Genomic DNA, 17,851 nt, shown 5'->3' with positions numbered 1-17,851 from the left:
CAAGTTTCCAATGGATGATAGACAAGTAGCCTACCATGTAGTATGACTAGTATGCATCTCTGAACTCTTTTTTCCATGATAGATAGCTAGCAGTCTTTGGCTAGCCAGCAAGATAAAGCTGACATCATGTATTGGGTGAATTAAAGATATGAATCGAGTTGAGTTACGTGCCAAACAGTACAACTCTTAACTAAACTAATGATGTGCCTTCTGATGCTGAAAAAAAAATTATTCACACGCGTGGGTGTGAAGAAAGTCCTTTGTGCTCCAAGGTCATAATGAGGTCAGAAGAGGAGCAGAAAGGGGAAAGCCCCTTCTGGGCGGAGTTAACTGACAACTGATGTCACTCCGTCCAGCGCTCCACAGTGTTTCAGACCGGTTGGCGTATTGGTTTTTCCACCCACACCGGATCCCTGGTATGAAGATGCCTCTGTCAGCCCAACAGGAAACAACCTTTCAAGGGAGGGATATTAATATCAAAGCTAAAAATAGCACCACAATGTTTTGCTTCTATTTTTAGCCGCTTTTGTATTGAATAATAGAGGGATGTTTGCCCTTTCATCATACCTCTTTCATCATACCTCTCAAAATGTTTTCTTACCGAGTACCTTTGTGTGTGTGAGGCAGGTATGTCAGCACTTTGCCAAGCATGGATTAATGTGTAATCAAACCAGAATGTTACCTGGGCCTGAAGTCACAAAACATATCAGTGTCCAGGAATAGAGATCTAAAAAATCTCTTTAAAAATTGTAGTAAATCCCTTATCTAATGTTTAAAAGGAGTAGCCTGCTTCCAGTTAAGCATGATGAGTCACAGTTTGGACTACAGTTTGACATCAGACATTACAGGTCTGTTGTTGATTCAACTTTGTTGATTCAAGTTCTGTCTCTTTAGAGCTCCTTCATACTTTCCAAAGAAGGTATTATTGGTCAGTACAGTACACTGTCAGCCAATCGATAAACATTCTGCGAAATTGTACAAACAATTAGTGCTAAACAAATTAGTACTAAACCGTCAGAAGCAGCAGCAGCATCAGCAAAAACATCATCATGTAATAAACTCATGCCAGATGTATTGCATTTGGGGCAGTTATACAAATGTCAGCATCATCACCACCGTCATATTTCATTTTATCCATTAGCCAATATCATATAAACAGGTGGAAGAGCTATAAAGTGCTGTCGGACAATTACTACAAACGTCAGCAGTAATGTCATCAACACCATAATCATACTCAGCATCCTGCTACTGTAGGTGTCGTCCCATGCTGAGGGGGGTGACAGGTGTGGAATTAGTGGGTCAACTGTTCCTGTTGTTCTTGAACCTTTGAGCACACAACCGTGTGCGTGTGTGTGTGCGGACCCTTGTCAGCTGACTCCTTCCTGGGTTCCCGCAGCCACACAAGTCTACAGGACCATATCACAAGCCTCCTCTCTGGGAATCTCCAGCCTCCTGCCCCCCATTTCCTCCAACAAATATTTGGAAACAAAATCATCGTCACGGAGCCGGAAGCTTCTGAAGTCATGCTATACGTCATAGTTTATATTACCCATAAAGCACTGGCCGTTCTGTACCAGAGGCAGTCCAACAGGACACATGTTGGAGACATTGTTGTTGCCTTGGAAACAGATTAGCTGTAAAGACGATGTAAGCTGGAGACGTTTTCTAGTAGAGATGCAGGGATTTTTTCCAGCATGTTTACAAGGACGTCACGTTGGCTGAGATTTATCAGACATCCATCACAGCTGTAAAACAGCCAGATTGCCAGGCCGGGACCACTGTCTGTGAGACAGATCAAACACGTAAATTACATTACATTACATTAGTCATTTAGCAGACACTTTAATCCAAAGTGACTTACAATAATTACATTTAATGTAGGAAGTCCGTGTTCTGCTTCTCACTAGAACTTACAAGTGTTTGGTTTGTTTACAAGTTTGGTCATACAATGGATGTGGGTGGGCACCGTGAAAAATTATCAGACAAGAAGCTCACCGAGGGGGTAATTGGTGTCTGTTTGTTTTCTGACATCAAATTCGCCGCAAAGTATGAATCCTGTAGGGTTTTATTGATCATTTTATGAAATCCATTGACTTGTATTGAAGCAACCATTGTAGATGTAGATTTTTCACGGTGCCCACCCACTTAATATTGATTATTGCTTTGCTCTTATTGCTTTTATTGTGGTGTGATTGTGGTATTGCCTTTTATTTGGATTTTTATGTATATAATGCATATTTTTATCTTTTGACTGTCCTCAATTGTATCTCTGAGTACTAAATAAAGGTTTTGAATGAAATATCGCCATTGAGATTGGATGTTAGATTAGATTGCTTGCACGTAGTTAGCAGTTTCAACTCTGTGCAACTAAGTTGCAGATGAGTTGGCTGGGGGTGTTGCACTATCCTGCCAAGAATAAACTAAGTTGCAAGCAGCTAAAGATGCATCAAAGTTGCTTCATGCTTCATTGTTTTGGGCATCCTAGTAAAATAACATTTCTTGAGCTAAATCATATATTTTATTGTAATTTGACTATTGCCATGTGAAGCACCTTGTATTGCAACTTTGCATGAAAAAAAAGATTTTAAATGATTTGTGGTTAATGCAACTTTGATTACAATTGAGTTTCTTTGTGTCGTCAAGTTGTAAGGAGTGTTATCACTTGCAACTTGCAACTGAATTTGCGTGAATGTTGCTTTGTGTAACCCCAGCCTAAAGATGCTCCTAGAGTGCTCTCTCTCACTCACTCACTCACTCACTCACTCACTCACTCACACACACACACACACACACACACACACACACACACGTGCACAGTGTAAAAATAGTTTGGACCAGCAGTCCTTATCAGTGATGGAATCAGTCACAGTAAGATAAGATCAAATGAAACTCTATTTATATAACGCATTTCATACACAGAGGCAACTCAATACGCATGTGCCAGGTGCGTCGCGTCAGGAGTTTTCCTAAATGCTCTCACACTCTCTCTCACTCTGTCTCTCTGTCTCTCCCTGTCTCTGTCTCTCTCTCTGTCTCTCACACTCTCTCTCACTCTGTCTCTCTCTGTCACTCTCTGTCACTCTCTCTGTCTCTGTCTCTCTCTCTCTCACACACACGTACACGTGCACAGTGTAAAAATAGTTTGGACCAGCAGTCCTTATCAGTGATGGAATCAGTCACAGTACGATAAGATCAAATTAAACTCATATTTCATACACAGAGGCAACTCAATGCGCATGTGCCAGGTGCGTCGCGTGTCAGGAGATCCTTGAGAACACAACAACACGTCAGCAGTGTAGAAATAGTTTGAATTTATCAGTTAAGGTTAGCCTGTCTGACTTTTTATTGTCTCTAAGCTCTTAACATGCTTCCTTCAACTGGGTGTTACTTCATACCTCTCATTCCTACCCTCCTTCAACAATAACATGGCCGCCCCCTCCCTCCCTGCAGGCCAATGGAGCCCCCCCAGAAGAAGGAGATGGTTACCATGGTGAAGCGCCCAGATGAGTGGAAGGACCCCTGGAGGAGGTCTAAGTCGCCACGGAGACGACCCGGTATGGGGTCACCTCCCCGCGGTCGCAGGCGACACCGACCCTCCGGCTCCTCCGTGTCCCTGTCCAACTCCTCCAGGTAGCTGGTCTGTCCTCTGTCTCTCCTCCGTTTCCCTGTCCAACTCCTCCAGGTAGCTGGTCTCTCCTCTGTCTCTCCTCCGTGTCTCTGTCCAACTCCTCCAGGTAGCTGGTCTCTCCTCTGTCTCTCCTCCGTGTCCCTGCCCAACTCCTCCAGGTAGCTGGTCTGTCCTCTGTCTCTCCTCCGTGTCCCTGCCCAACTCCTCCAGGTAGCTGGTCTGTCCTCTGTCTCTCCTCCGTGTCCCTGTCCAACTCCTCCAGGTAGCTGGTCTCTCCTCTGTCTCTTCCATGTCAATGTCCAACTCCTCCAGGTAGCTCGTCTGTCCTCTGTCTCTCCTCCGTGTCTCTGTCCAACTCCTCCTGATAGCTGGTCTCTCCAATGTCACTTTGTTCTGCCCCAGCCCAACTCCTCCAGGTAGTTGGTCTCTCCTTTGTCTCTCCTCTAACCCTCTCTGACCCCGTTTACACCTTGCATTAAAATGCATCTCGTATCAAGATTGTATCTAGATAAGGATTTAGCCTGATTACATTTACACCTGACATTAATATGCGTTTCGATCATCTTCAACCCGATCCGTTTGAGATCCGATCGACTCTGTCCAGCTGACAATCGAACGTCACATCCTGTTTGTGCTTGAATATTTTCGTCCGACCAAATTGAGAGTAGACACTATCGTCTCGTCTGGACTCCAACCTTGACCAGGATCCAATTTAATGCTTTCTTGCTAGCTGCCATGGAAGCCTGCTCCTTGCTGGTCTGGAAACGGAGCGTTCCAACGGCTACGTATTTCCGCCCACGTTGTTGATATGTGGATTAAAAACGCATTTCCATTTACACTTCTATTAAATGTGGTCGGAATGCGTCCCTGACCACCTCCGGACGTGGTTTGGCCAATCGGATCGCAATCCGTCCTCAAAACGTTTTGGGCGCATTTACACCTGTATTTTCATGTGGTTTAGCACGATCAGATTGCAATCTGATCACCAAAAACGCATTTTAATGCCAGGTGTAAACGGGGTCTCTGTCCAACTTTCCCAGGTAGCTGGTCTCTCCTCACTGGTCTCTCTCTCTCAACTGCTCCAGACCAACTTAAACATGATGGATTGATTGTCATATATTAGATGATAACGTCTGTGTTTGCGTGTGTGTCTGTGTGTGTAACGCTGTTGTATTGTGTTCCCAGGTCCTCGTCACACTCCTCGTCCTACACCGGTACCGGCTCCTCTCGCTCTCGTTCCTCCTCCTTCAGCTCCTACTCCACTCACTCCTCCCAGCGCAGCTCCTTCAGCGGCAGCCGCTCCAGGTACCCCCCCCACACACACACGCATGTACACACACTCACTCACTCACACACACACACACACACACGCACTCACGCATGCACACACTCACACACACTCTCACACACACTCTCACGCACACACTCACACACATTCACACACACTCTCACACACACACACACACACACACTATTGTCTGGGAGGATTACCTCAATCCTCAGTCTCTCCTACCCTCTACTCTTCAAAGTGTGCTCTTAACTCACTTTGGATTGCTATCTCTTATCTTTTCCTCTGTCTCTCCTTGTCTCTCAACGTACCCTCTCAGTAACACTTTCCATGAAGGTCATGTTTATAAAGCACATTCATAATATAAATTACTGTAAGTGGTAGATGTATTATACCTCCATGCTACACAGCACATTATAACTACCAAACTTTAGCCAGTTATAAAGACACACAGAGAACTGCTCTAACGTAACATAACAGATTATAAATTCTCATTTTCTGAAATGAATTTGAAACTTTATTTAAACAGATAAAATCAATTTAGTACCAATTCTCAATTTCAATGATGACCTGACCAAGAGGCCCCAGCAAGAATAAATACATACAGAAATACACAAGGTCAACACAGAACAATACATACAATACATGATAACGGCAAAGACAGCAAATATAATTAAAAAAAATAAAAAAATCAACTATCGCCGTATGTGAAATGAGAGGGGGGGGGGGGTGCGTGCGCGAGTGTGCAGTCTTATAAGGTCTAATGAGCAGTATTTGTTGCCTGTGGATAGTGACAGCTCTGTATAAGGTTATTAGCAATTGTATATTACTATAACAATTATGAGGTCTTTATTCGTTGACTGTAAGTACATTTTGAGGCAAAAATTGCTAATAACCTTATACAGTGCTGTCACTCAAAGCTCATGCCATGGCATATTATGGATGTTCATAAGACATTCCATTTAAGAAATTTATGATTTATAATCTGTTATGATAGGGTTTATAACTCTTTATAAGTGGCTAAAGCCTGGTGTGCTCTGTAGCATAGAGGTATAATACATTATATCTGCCAATTATAATAATTTATAAACCTTGTTATAAGGTGTCATGCATGACTACAAACTTAAACATACAGTATGCATGACTATGAACAGAGTTTTAGAAAGACATAGTTGTGCATTATAATGTGTTATGAATGTGCTTATGATGCATTATAAACATGACCTTCATAGAAAGTGTTATGGAAATACCGATCATAATATAATACTAATTAATAATGACCCCCTCCATCCCAGGTCCAGGTCATTCTCCTCCTCTCCCTCACCAACCCCCTCAGGACAGAGGAACGCCAAGAACAAACCAGACGCCCCGCCCACCCCCGTTAAAGGGTAGGTACACGCCTACGCGTTTTAACGCCCACGTGTTAAAAGTTCAAATATTCTCTCTCTCTCTCTCTCTCTCTCTCTCTCTCTCACACACACACACACACACACACACGCCTACGCGTTTTAACGCCCACGTGTTAAAAGTTCAAATATTCTCTCTCTCTCTCTCTCTCTCTCTCTCTCTCTCTCTCTCTCTCTCTCTCTCTCTCACACACACACACACACACACACACACGTACACACCTGCACAGTCTAAAAATAGTTTAGAACAGCAGTCACACTGCTCACCGGCCCAGTTAGCCAATCTCATCATTACCTCTACAACTGTTAATGTCACTTTATTACGGTTTTAGGCAAGAAAGTGACCGTGTCGATTACCATTATGTGATCAGTTTAACCAAATAACACTGTGTTATAGAGTTTGGGGAGCCTGGCTAAATAGCTAGCTAGCTCCACAGATGCACCATGCTGTTTTGCCCGAGCTACTTTGTTTCAGACGGTTTTGAAGCGGCCGCGTCTCTAGCGACGCGTCTCGGTGTGATCACGGCCTGATGCTTTCAGCCTGCATGTGACATCATAACCCATAGTCATCACTGCTCTAGAACGTTCTCTACTGAGCATTGAGCAAACAACCGTAATACCTGGAATACAGGGGAAATCCTCTCAGAAGTAGTCACTTGTTATCAGTGCTAGCATTTCTCCCTTCTGTTGGACTGCCTCTGGTACAGAACGGCCAGTGCTTCATGGGTAATCTTTTGCATTGTTTAAAATGTTTGAATCAATAATTAATTTTCTCAGACTTTTCTTTTAGGCAGGGCTGAAAATTAACTCTTTGGTTCACCTGCCAAGGGGACTGGTAGATGAAAAAATCCACCGGCCAAGTATATTTTTTACCGGCCAAAATAATAATTTTTTACAGGTGTCGACTGTAGTAGCGAGCATCCTCTGAGGTAAATGGGAATGATTTTCTGTGCGCGAGTAGCCTCGCGTCACCAGTCTCTCCTAGTGCGCGAGGTTCCGCAACAGTCATGTGACTGAGAACTTTTTTTGGTGTAGCGGGGGAGCTATTTAAATGCAACACACAACAAACAGAACGCTGGTCTATGGCATGGATGTGGCGACATCGCACGCATAATTTATTACATGACTCTATTGGTACAAACATTTACCCGCCAGCGTGGAGGATAGCCTCCGAAATTTAGTCGGCAAATGGACATTTTACCCGCCGGTGGCGGGTGTTAATTTTCAGCCCTGGTTTTAGGTGCTTTCCCTTCTGTGTGTCAGGTGCTGCATGCCATGCATTTTCTCATGGCTCTGCTCCAGCGAGATGGGGCCCGCTGTGTTCACTGTGGTTGAGAGTGTCTGCATGTCTGTCTGTCTGCATGCCAAACACTGCATTCTCCTCCCTCAAGACCCCTGCTGAAGCCTGGTGCCCTGCCCCCTCCTCGTAGGGAAAAGCCCCCCCCTAAGAAGACCCCAAGTCCGCCGGAAGCTGGCCAGCCCGGGAAGTCCCCCAAGCCCACGCCAGGAGGGGAGGGGCCAGGGCCCAAGGCCGGCGCCATCCCCAGGGAGGGGGGCCGCCCTCCACCCCCTCCTGCTGAGGCGGGGAAACCAGCCAATCCCAGAGAGGGCCGGCGGAAGGAGAGACAGCAGCACAACCCCCCTCGCAGGTAGGCTGGTCTAATCCTAAACCTACTCTCAGATTACTACTGTATAGTTATAGTTAGTCTATACTTCTGTAATCTGCTGGAGCTAGGGGCTGGGCTAGGACCAGTTCATCTTAACCCCCATGTCAAATTACTACTGTAGCCTGTAGGAGATATCACCATTACCGATCTAGAACCAGATTATCATAGTTCTAACGTCAGATTAACTCTGTAACGTGCAGGATGGAAAACAAGGGCTGACTAGGGTACATTTTAATATGGGATTACTACTGCAATCTGTATGATCATAGCTCTAACATCAGAGTTACTGGAGCCGGTAGGGTGGAGAACTGGTACACTCTGTGTAGAATCAGATAGGTAGGTACTAGGTAGGTACTTTAGTGATCCTCGAAATTACATCTGAATGACACCTCCATTATCATCGTAATTGTTCCCACGTGCTCTACGCCTTTTGTATATTTAGTTGTGTTGTTCTCTGTATTTTATATGTCCTTGTGTCTTTCAATGTGAAACTTTGCTGCCTTCTTGGCCGGGTCAGTATTGTAAAAGAGATTTTATGCTTTTTATCTGGTTGAATAAAGGTTAAATAAAAAATAAATAAAAATAATAGCATAACTACCGTGTGCATGTGTGTGTGTGCGTGTGTGTTAGTGATATTATGAAATAGGTATCCCCCTAGTTACTTAGGGACTCTGTATTCCAGGTAGATTTGCATCAAGCAGAAGTGTCCTGAATGACACCATTACCTGCTGTTTGTGTGTGTGTTCGTGTGTGTGTGTGTGTGGGCAGTATGATAAACAGCACATGACTTGTGTGTGTGTGGTCAGGCAGAGAGGAAGAACATAGTGTGTGTTTGTAGAGGGGGTGAACAGAGCAGTGACAGCACAGCCTGGCCTATGGTTTCTCTGCTGGGGTTGAGAACCCAGCATGTGTGGGTGTCAGCGTGGGTCTCTCTGTGGAAACTCTGCAGGAATACCAGTCGGGTGGTGGGGGGGGAGGCTCTCCTCTCTGTGCCTCATTGTTGTCCCACTTGTAAACACTGAACTCCTAGTTAATGTATTTTCCTGCAGGGAGGATTCATATTTTGTGGTTTGTGGTTGCCATGATTCACACCTCCAGAACACAAAAGGACAGTGACTAAGAGCGATGTAGGCCATGTCATAGCCTATCATAGATAATAGGATAGTATTTGTATTTCACTGCTTAAAAATTACACACACATGCGACCGCACACACACACACACACACACACACAAGTGAGGGAAGTACCTGGTCCTTCTACAGCACACAGCAGAGTGGATTGATTTGAGTTGATTGAAACCTCAGGACCTGTCAGACTGTAGATGAATGTTGAACGCCCACTCTGTCAAGGAAAACCTCGTATCACCCCAGGGAGAATAGTTTGGTAAGAGGAGAGTGTATTTGTGTGGCGTGTAGCCTGATGTAGCGTTCTTCCTCTCCGGGTAGTTTCAGGTTATTCCTATCAGGTGAACTTCTGCTGTTACTGTGACTGCCTCTAGTGAGAACTGTCAAAACACTTTGTAACTGTACAAACAGTGTCAAACACTTCGAAAGGTGCTGTACAAATAAAGTGTATTATTATTATAGTAGATCAACAGACCTACAGTACTAAAGAATGTGTCAAAACTGGATAACCTTGTTAGTGCATATGTTCAATTAAAGAGTTCTGGTGCTCATTTGAATTGTTAAGAGTTGAATTACTCTGAATATCTCTCTTCCACTCTCACTTTTTCCATCTTTCTTTCCCTTCCTCCCTCCATCTCCCTCCCTCTCTCACTCTCTCTCCCTCCCCATCACTTTCCCTCCCTCCCTCTGTCTCTCTCCTCATCCATCTCGCTCTTCCACTCACCCTCTCCTCCTCCCTCCCTTTCTCTGTCACTCCATCCCCCATCTCTCTTTCTCTCCCTCCCTCCACCTCCCTCACTTTTCCTCCATCTCTTTCCCTCCCTCTCTCTCTCTCTCATCCGTCTTGCTCTTCCACCCACTCTCTCCTTCTCTCTGCCACTCCTCCATCTTTCTCTCTCTCCATCTCTCTCTCTCTCTGTGGCAGGCGGACAGTGAGCGGTAGTGGGAGCGCCAGCAGCTACTCGGGCTCCTCCTCGCGCTCTCGATCCTCCTCCAACTCCCTCTCTCACTCGCGCTCCGGATCCAGGAAGTCACGGTAGTGAACAGTCTGCAGACCTCACTGGCCTGTCACGCTCCTGTTTCGTAGTAGTGTGTATTTCACGCTGCTTGTATGTATTCCCAGGATGTTTTTTTTCTTTTTCAAATAATAAAATCTCCCCCCTCCTTCTATGTGCTGCCTCCTCCGATGAACTACCCCAGGAAATCAAGGTACGCTGTTCTTTTCTCATGTGTATGTCCTTCCTCCTCTCGCCCCACGGCCTTTGTATGTGTCCTCTCTAACCCCCCCCCCCCCCCCAGTGTGTGCCCTCTCCCCTCTCTCTCTCCAGATCTCTTGAGTGTGTGAGCAGTGTGTGTGTCCTCTCTAACCCTCTCTCTCTCTCTCTCACTCACTTTCTCCAGATCTCTGAGTGTGTGAGCAGTGTGTCCTCTCTAACCCTCTCCCCCCTCTCTCTCTCTCACTCACTTTCTCCAGATCTCTGAGTGTGTGTGAGCAGTGTGTGTGTGTCCTCTCTAACCCTCTCTCTCTCTCCAGATCTGAGTGTGTGTGTGTCCTCTCTAACCCTCTCTCTCTCTCTCTCTCTCTCCAGATCTCTGAGCGTGAGCAGCGTCTCCTCTGTGTCCTCGGCCTCTTCCAGCAGCAGCTCGGTGAGGAGCGCCGACTCTGACGACATGTACGCCGACCTGGCCAGCCCCGTGTCCTCCGCCAGCTCGCGCTCGCCGCCGCCCGGACAGCCACACCCCCCCCGCAAGGAGCGAGGCCCGCCCCGGGACAAGGGGCCCGTTAGGGACAAAGGTACACCGGGGAAAATGGGTAAGGGACCTTGAAAAGTCTGGAATGCATAGTGAGAGAGAGGGCATCTGATTGCAAAGTCGATTAATGTTGCTGTGATTTTTATGCACTGTAACATCTGAATAGCGTCCTGGTACGGATTTTGAAAATCTGTAGTGTTAATGAATGAATGAATGTGTTTTTTTATTATTGTGTCATGCAAAGGGTATTGCCCAGCCCACATGGGCTTATATGACACCATTACGTAGTTCATATCAAGATAGACATCGGGTAGTACAGTACATGAGACATAAGGAACAATAACAGATTAAATCACAGTCAAGGAACAAAGGAACGGCCATATTATATGGATATGATAAAAGGAAAAATAAATAGTACAACAGAGGATCAGTTAAACAGGACATCCTGCCTTCTCTTCCATGCTTTAGAGACAAAGTGAGCGCATTAAGATTTGTACTTCTGTATTCACTCTCCCTCGAACAAACGCTCTCCCTCCAACAAACACACACACACACACACACACAGGGAAGCCCACTAAGAAGGAGGAGCCGTTCAGGGAGGAGCGTAGGAAGATGGACCCGCCCCCTGGAATGCCCCCGCGCGGTGCCAACCCCATGCCCAGGTCTGGACCTGGCAACCGGGGCCACCCCCACGCCCACCCCCACCCCCACCCCCACCAACATCCCCACCAACACCCCCACCAACACCCCATGCACCCTCCACCCAGCATGGGGCCCCCAGGGAACTACGGCTCCCACAAGGACATCAAGCTCACCCTCCTCAACAAGGTACCATGGACTGACTGGACCCTACCAAGCCACTGTGTTTAGAGAGCAGCTAGATACTGCCAACTGTGATGTGTAACTGGTACTGGCGGTATTAAAGGGCTTGACGTTGGGCTAGCTGTCTGGTATAGTTAGGTGGACAGGCAGTGGTTGTACATGTATATGTACATGGTAGAGGCCTATCCATATTTGTCTGTTGAGTCATATACGTCATAGAATTTTGGTACACATAGCACCATTGACAGGGTGCTTTAGAATTGAACTTCTGCTGATGATATCAATTGGTTCTTCATTTAACTCTCTCTCCTCTCACTCTCCTCTACTCTCTCTTTCTCTCCCTCCCTCGCCCCCCCCCCCCCCCTTCTGTCTGAAGCAGCAGGCAGATCGGGGGAACAGAAAGAGATACATGCCCTCAGACAAGGACAGGCCCAACTCCCCTCTCAGCAAGAGGATGGCCATGTCCCCTGACAGAGGTGAGGGACACACACCTAACAATCTGATTCCTTCATCCCAACCCATGTGGAAATCACACTCCTTTATCACATCCTGTACTCTCCATGGTGTCACAGAGCCCCCAACCCAATGTGGAACTGCAGAGGACACTCACCTAATTTCCTACCTAATTTAAAGTCCCAGTACTCACCATGGTGTTACTCACCTGACCCTCCTCCCCCCCCCCCCCCCCCCCCAACACACACACACACACACAGGAACTGGCCACTTCTCTGTGGTCACACTGCGTAGTTGTCGACAGAATTGCTAGGCAACCAGAAAAGTGAGTAACCTAGTTCCATGATGTCCTGCAGGACGAGACCGGAGGATGCCTGGGAGACCTCCCCTCTCCCCCAGGATGGACCGGCCCAGGGGGCCACCGGGCCCCCGACCCATGGGTGGCCCCAGACCCATGGGGGGGCCCCGACCTATGGGGGGCCCTCAGGGAGACAGGTTGGTCCCTTCCACGCTCATGCCTCCGTCACTCGGACCCCTTTGCATGTTCTCAGTCCACGCCTGCGTTTAAAGGAAGGATAAATGGATGGCTATATTGATGTTTTCATTAATTAATTGATAAATCAATAATTAATGCATTAACTCCCAGCTGTCCCAGGTCAAGTTCCTTAGGCCCCCTACTACAATATGTACAGAATGTATCTACTGGATGTTTCAGAGAGGGAAGATACATTATACAACAGGTAGTTCCGAACTCACAATCTGATTAGTTAAGAGCCGTTGTATATGCCATGATATACCACCGGCAAAGCCTCTATACCATTCTATGTGAAATATTACTGCGTCAATTATTAGGCTACTGCCTGTAAAAATGTTATTTCCATTGCGTAACCGTCTGCTGGTTACATTACGGTTTCTCCTCAAGAAAAATTGAAACATTCAATGTCAATTTCGAGTTGTTCTATCCGTCCTGTAGCCTTCACTCTGGTTTATTATAACCACTTTTGCAACTCGCAGTTGCACTGCAAAGGTAGGCTACACTTCATTCATAGCTAGGTTGGTCAGGTGTATTAGCTTTGGTTGCTAGGGCTAATTGTTTGTCGTTTTGAAACTCCATAGCAATGTGATGGTTTTAGGAACTATCTTTCTTGGCAGAGTTCACTAAAATCGATATTAAGACACTGACAAATTTATCCTATAAATGTTTTCTGATGTAACCGTTGTTTAAAAGCAATAACTCACTCGATGTTGTGGTATATGGCCAATATGCCTATGACTGCAGCACAACCTGTGGTATATTGGCCATATACCACACCCTCTCATGAGTTATTGCTTCAATATAACGTAGATACAATATAAGAGTGTATTTCTGCTCTGAAGAAAGTCAACAGGACATCGGGGTATAACTTTCACAACCATCACACCCATACTCTGGGAAAGTGATCATAACGATAAATATTGTCTTGCCTAATACCGGGACTTTGAGAATATTATATATACTAATCTAACCTTCCTCATTTCCTTTGCCAGGAAACGGCCCATGTCTCCGCCCTCCAAGTCGTCTGGGAAAGGCCCTGGCCAGGCGGCAGGCAAGCCGCCAGTCCCCGGGACCGGTCCTGGTTCTGGAGCTGGGCCTGGCTCTGGCTCTGGGTCGGGCAAACCCAGCAGCACCCTATCTCGTCGCGAGGAGCTCTTGAAGCAGCTGAAGGCTGTGGAGGACGCCATCGCTCGCAAGAGAGCAAAGATCCCTGGGAAATAAGAACACCCCTCGTCTCCAGTGCTTGCTGAGCAGCGAGGGACAAAGCAGTCTCCTACCACCCCCCCCCCCCCTTGCCTAGCGACAAGCCTGGACTTGTATAAAGATGGAGTCTGTCCCAACAATGTAAACGGACGTTGTGTAACTGTTCCGAGACAAGATGGCCACCACCAAAACCTATGTTTGCCTGTTTGCCCTCAAAGATTTTGGTAATTGTGACGTTACTGAGGGAGACGGGTGGCCGGGTGTGTGTGACCTCAGCCCAGTCTGGTGGCAGGAGGGATTCCTGTTGTGTCTTGATGAATGAGCTGAATTTATACTTTTGCTCCACGATCTCTTGTCAGTCTGTTTTTCTTCACCAGCCCCCTCGTACTCTCTCAATCTCTCCCTTTCCCTCTCTTCCTCTCTCTCTCTCTCGTCTTGTATTTTCCGTTTGATTTTTATTCTCTGATGTTAGGGGTTTGTGGGCCATTGGTCGTGCTGGGCCCTGCCTGTCGTAGACACTGCCTGTCTGCCTGCCTCTGGACTCCTGACTGGATCCATGTCAGCCCTGTGTCAGAATCCATTAGAGAAATACCCTTGAATACTTGGGGTGCACTTGATTTAGCTGACCCCAATAGATTGAAACATGGAACAGTCACAAAAGTGCAGTCCCTGACGTAAATCAAATGCGCCTCAATGACTTGACATTTCCCTGTAGGTTAGTGTGTGTTTGGTTTGTGTTCTCTGGCTGTATTGGCTCTAGCACTGTGTACAATAATAGTGACCAGACATCACAAACCCGTTTCTTTATGATTAAGTGTATGATTATTATAGAGAACAATTTGACAGTGATGTGAAGTATTGCTTTTTTTCTTTTTTTAAAGATCTACAGCATTTTTTTTGTCTTAGCTTCCTCAAGTGATAAACGGATGTTTTATTTGTCCCTCATTTTTAGTTGACAGACTGAGAGATGTGAAGGGGACACTTGGCGATAAGAAGTATCTGTCTTGCTTTTGTGACAAAACTGGGTTCTAAATATACTATTTTGATAAAGAGAGATCGACTGATGATGCTTTTGTTTTTGCCACGGCGCCATGAATCAAGTCCATCCACAGCTTCAGGTCTGCACTGCATCACAGGAACGCCTGCCAAACACTGTCATGGCTCGTTAAATCAGTGACACTGTTTTCAGAGTGGAAAACCACTCTATTGGGTGACGCAAGGCATGCAGGTATGACATTCAGATTTGTTGTTGAGGCATCTTGAAGGTCAAGTGTCTGCATGATGTTCGCGATCATGCACATGCTATGATGCATAACGGTCGGTTAAATTGGAATCGACACTTCATTGTGTTCTGAATTTAGTTCATGAAATTGAGCCCTGATCTAAAGAGTTGTTTCTCTCTTCCTTCCTCTCTCTCCTTTCTTTCTCTTTTCTTTCTCTCACCTTTCTCTCTGTCTTCCTCTTTCTCTTACTTGCTCTCATATTTCTACCTCTGTCTTCCTCATGGTAGTCTGAGTCACTGGGTTATTCATACCTGCAAACTAGTCGCCTTTCGGCTACAATCGTTTTTTAGGCAATTGGGTCATTCACATGAATCGTGCAGATCCGGGAGTTTTCCAAAAAAGTGTGGGAGGGGGGGGGTGAAGGGAGAGTGACTGCGTTTGATGTTCAGGCTAGAATAAACCTTATTGCATAATACTAACTGGTTAGCTTGGCATAGATATAAGTACAAACTTGGATTCTACAAGCTAAATGTTATAGAGTAGTGGGTCAATTCAATTCAGAACGTGAAATAGTGACTAACCACAGCAGACGAGATCCTACAGATCCTGTTGGATGTAACTTGATCTCCAGTTGAATAACGTCATGTCAGCAGCGTCCAACATCCATTCCAATTGCGCGAGTTTTCTCCCAGGATCTCCTCATACAGCGTTTTTTCATACAGCCCAAATATCTCCAAAGCTGCTGCTGCTAATCACTTTTAACGAAATCTCTGATCGGCTGTAGTTAAGATATTTTTGTGGTTTAAAATTAGGATAGAGGACAGTACTAGTTGCCCCTCAAGCAGAAACGAAACTTATGTTAGCTTTCTTTCAAGGAATTCCAAAATAAAAGTCACGGAAAACAATTACACAACAAAAAACAACTTTTTTTTTTTTTACTCACTTGGCATTGGTCCGAATGGTATACTGTATACTGAAGTATGAAGTCTACTGAATCTGATAGAATAATATTTTGGAGGGCCTATTCATCAGTTCATAAATGATAATGGGCAACCTTATTCTAAAAATATGCAAGGAAAGACAGTTTCATCATATCGATACAATAATATGGGTTTGACCATTCCAAGAGGAGAAGTAGTTTTTTTTTTATAAATCGGAGGAAAATAATCAGTGATCGGTATCTGCCCAAAAAAATCAGATCGGGGCATCCCTAAAAGCTATCATGTCTCCCTGTCTCATTATTTCCTGCATTTCAGGCAATGGAGGTTGGTTGTCTTTTTTTGAGAGGCAACAGGGAGAATAATGTGTAAAAAAGTAATTGTTTGGTTGCTTAAGTAAAAAATCTACTTTTTATGAGATATTTGTTCTCTTTTTAGGGAAAAAGAAACATTGCAATTCTGATTAAAATGTTTCAACTGTGAATCTGGATATCTACATAATTGTATTTGGGGTTGTAATTGGGATGGATATACTATGCGCCTCGCAAGAGCCATGTATCTACTCGCACAGAAATTCTAGTTTCAAAACGCTCCAAAAAGCATCATTTGCATATTATAATCACGGGGGAGGATGCCCCCGGACCCCCGTACCATATCTTGGTTTTGGACCTTTCACCTTTTTCACTCTCGGGAGTTTGCAGGTCTGGATATTGTCTCTGAGAAAAGAAAAAAAAACTCCTACATCCACATTTCTGCTGGTCAACGACATGAAGCATCCTGTTGATGTTTGGATCATCAAGAAGAAATCACGTTGTTGATGAACAACATTGGTTGCTGGAATGACTCATTTGATGTTGCATATAGTCATCTATGGCTCAGAACCGACTTACACACATGCATGTACAGTAGCCTACATGCATTGATCTATGACTCAGAATTGACACGTACACTTTGGTGCAACAAAATGACGCATTCATGGGGTATCACCTCTCCTCTGGTTGACATATTAGACAATCTTTTGTGACACAGCAACACAACAAATGATCCCTTCCACGGAAACGTTAGCTGCCCTGTGAATGTGAATGATAACTATTTTGGTTTGTGTCTGTGTGGCACATGAGTGGCACGGCGGTGCTGTAGTTCTTGACCCATTCTAAACGTCCAGATACTTTCCAGACGGGGCCTACTACACTTGTGGCTAAGAGAACATCCCAGGAGAAGATGGAGTACAACAAACCCATGAAACTACAAAGCAATTTGCTTAGCAGTTATTTTGTGGTACAACGTTACATTATGTTGATAGCGTACAGTATTGACATCCCTTTTACAAGCAATGTACAGTAATGTCATGTCATATATATGACATGTATAGCCAGATGGATACTTTATTGATTCCCAGGGGGAAATTGTGTTACCACAGTAAAGGCAAAAAGGCACAATCGGGAATAAAACAATTAGCCTACAATAAGTACACAAAATATACAAAAAGGATGTGCAAGATATGGGCTTACAAAATTAAAATATGGGTGTGCACATGTGCTTGCAGCATTCACACTAAATATACATGCGTGCAATACAATAATCAACAAACAAGCATATACCTGTAGATAACCTGGGATGTCTGGATTATGCAAAAACATGCTACAGTCAGTCAAGTAACAGTGTTATTATACATTCTGATAATCAAATTAAGAAGTAAAATGTCCTTTCCAAAAACTCTTTGCACCAAAGAGTCTTCGCTGGACGACTGCAAAGCTTGGTAAGCATAAACCATGTAATTCCTTAACTTGAAATCCACATATTTGCATCAT

The 17,851-nt window shown here is 45.1% G+C and overlaps 1 protein-coding gene across 1 annotated transcript in view; it reads left to right on the top strand.

Moving 5' to 3' along the window:
- Positions 1–14,227, top strand: part of zc3h18 (zinc finger CCCH-type containing 18) — a 34,615-nt gene extending 20,388 nt beyond the window's left edge. The window contains exons 11-20 of the mRNA XM_084452760.1: positions 3,451–3,630; positions 4,814–4,933; positions 6,212–6,304; positions 7,714–7,971; positions 10,040–10,150; positions 10,704–10,909; positions 11,432–11,694; positions 12,065–12,164; positions 12,498–12,636; positions 13,669–14,227. Of these exons, the coding sequence (XP_084308886.1) occupies positions 3,451–3,630; positions 4,814–4,933; positions 6,212–6,304; positions 7,714–7,971; positions 10,040–10,150; positions 10,704–10,909; positions 11,432–11,694; positions 12,065–12,164; positions 12,498–12,636; positions 13,669–13,897 (1,699 nt within the window). The 3' untranslated portion in view covers positions 13,898–14,227. The remainder of the gene's footprint in view (positions 1–3,450; positions 3,631–4,813; positions 4,934–6,211; positions 6,305–7,713; positions 7,972–10,039; positions 10,151–10,703; positions 10,910–11,431; positions 11,695–12,064; positions 12,165–12,497; positions 12,637–13,668) is intronic.
- The last annotated feature ends 3,624 nt before the right edge of the window (positions 14,228–17,851 follow it).

Source organism: Borostomias antarcticus, assembly GCF_949987555.1.
Source record: "Borostomias antarcticus genome assembly, chromosome: 18".
Taxonomy (NCBI): Eukaryota; Metazoa; Chordata; class Actinopteri; order Stomiiformes; family Stomiidae; genus Borostomias; species Borostomias antarcticus.
Note: the sequence above shows the minus strand (reverse complement) of the source record. Positions and strands in the feature narration are given on the sequence as shown.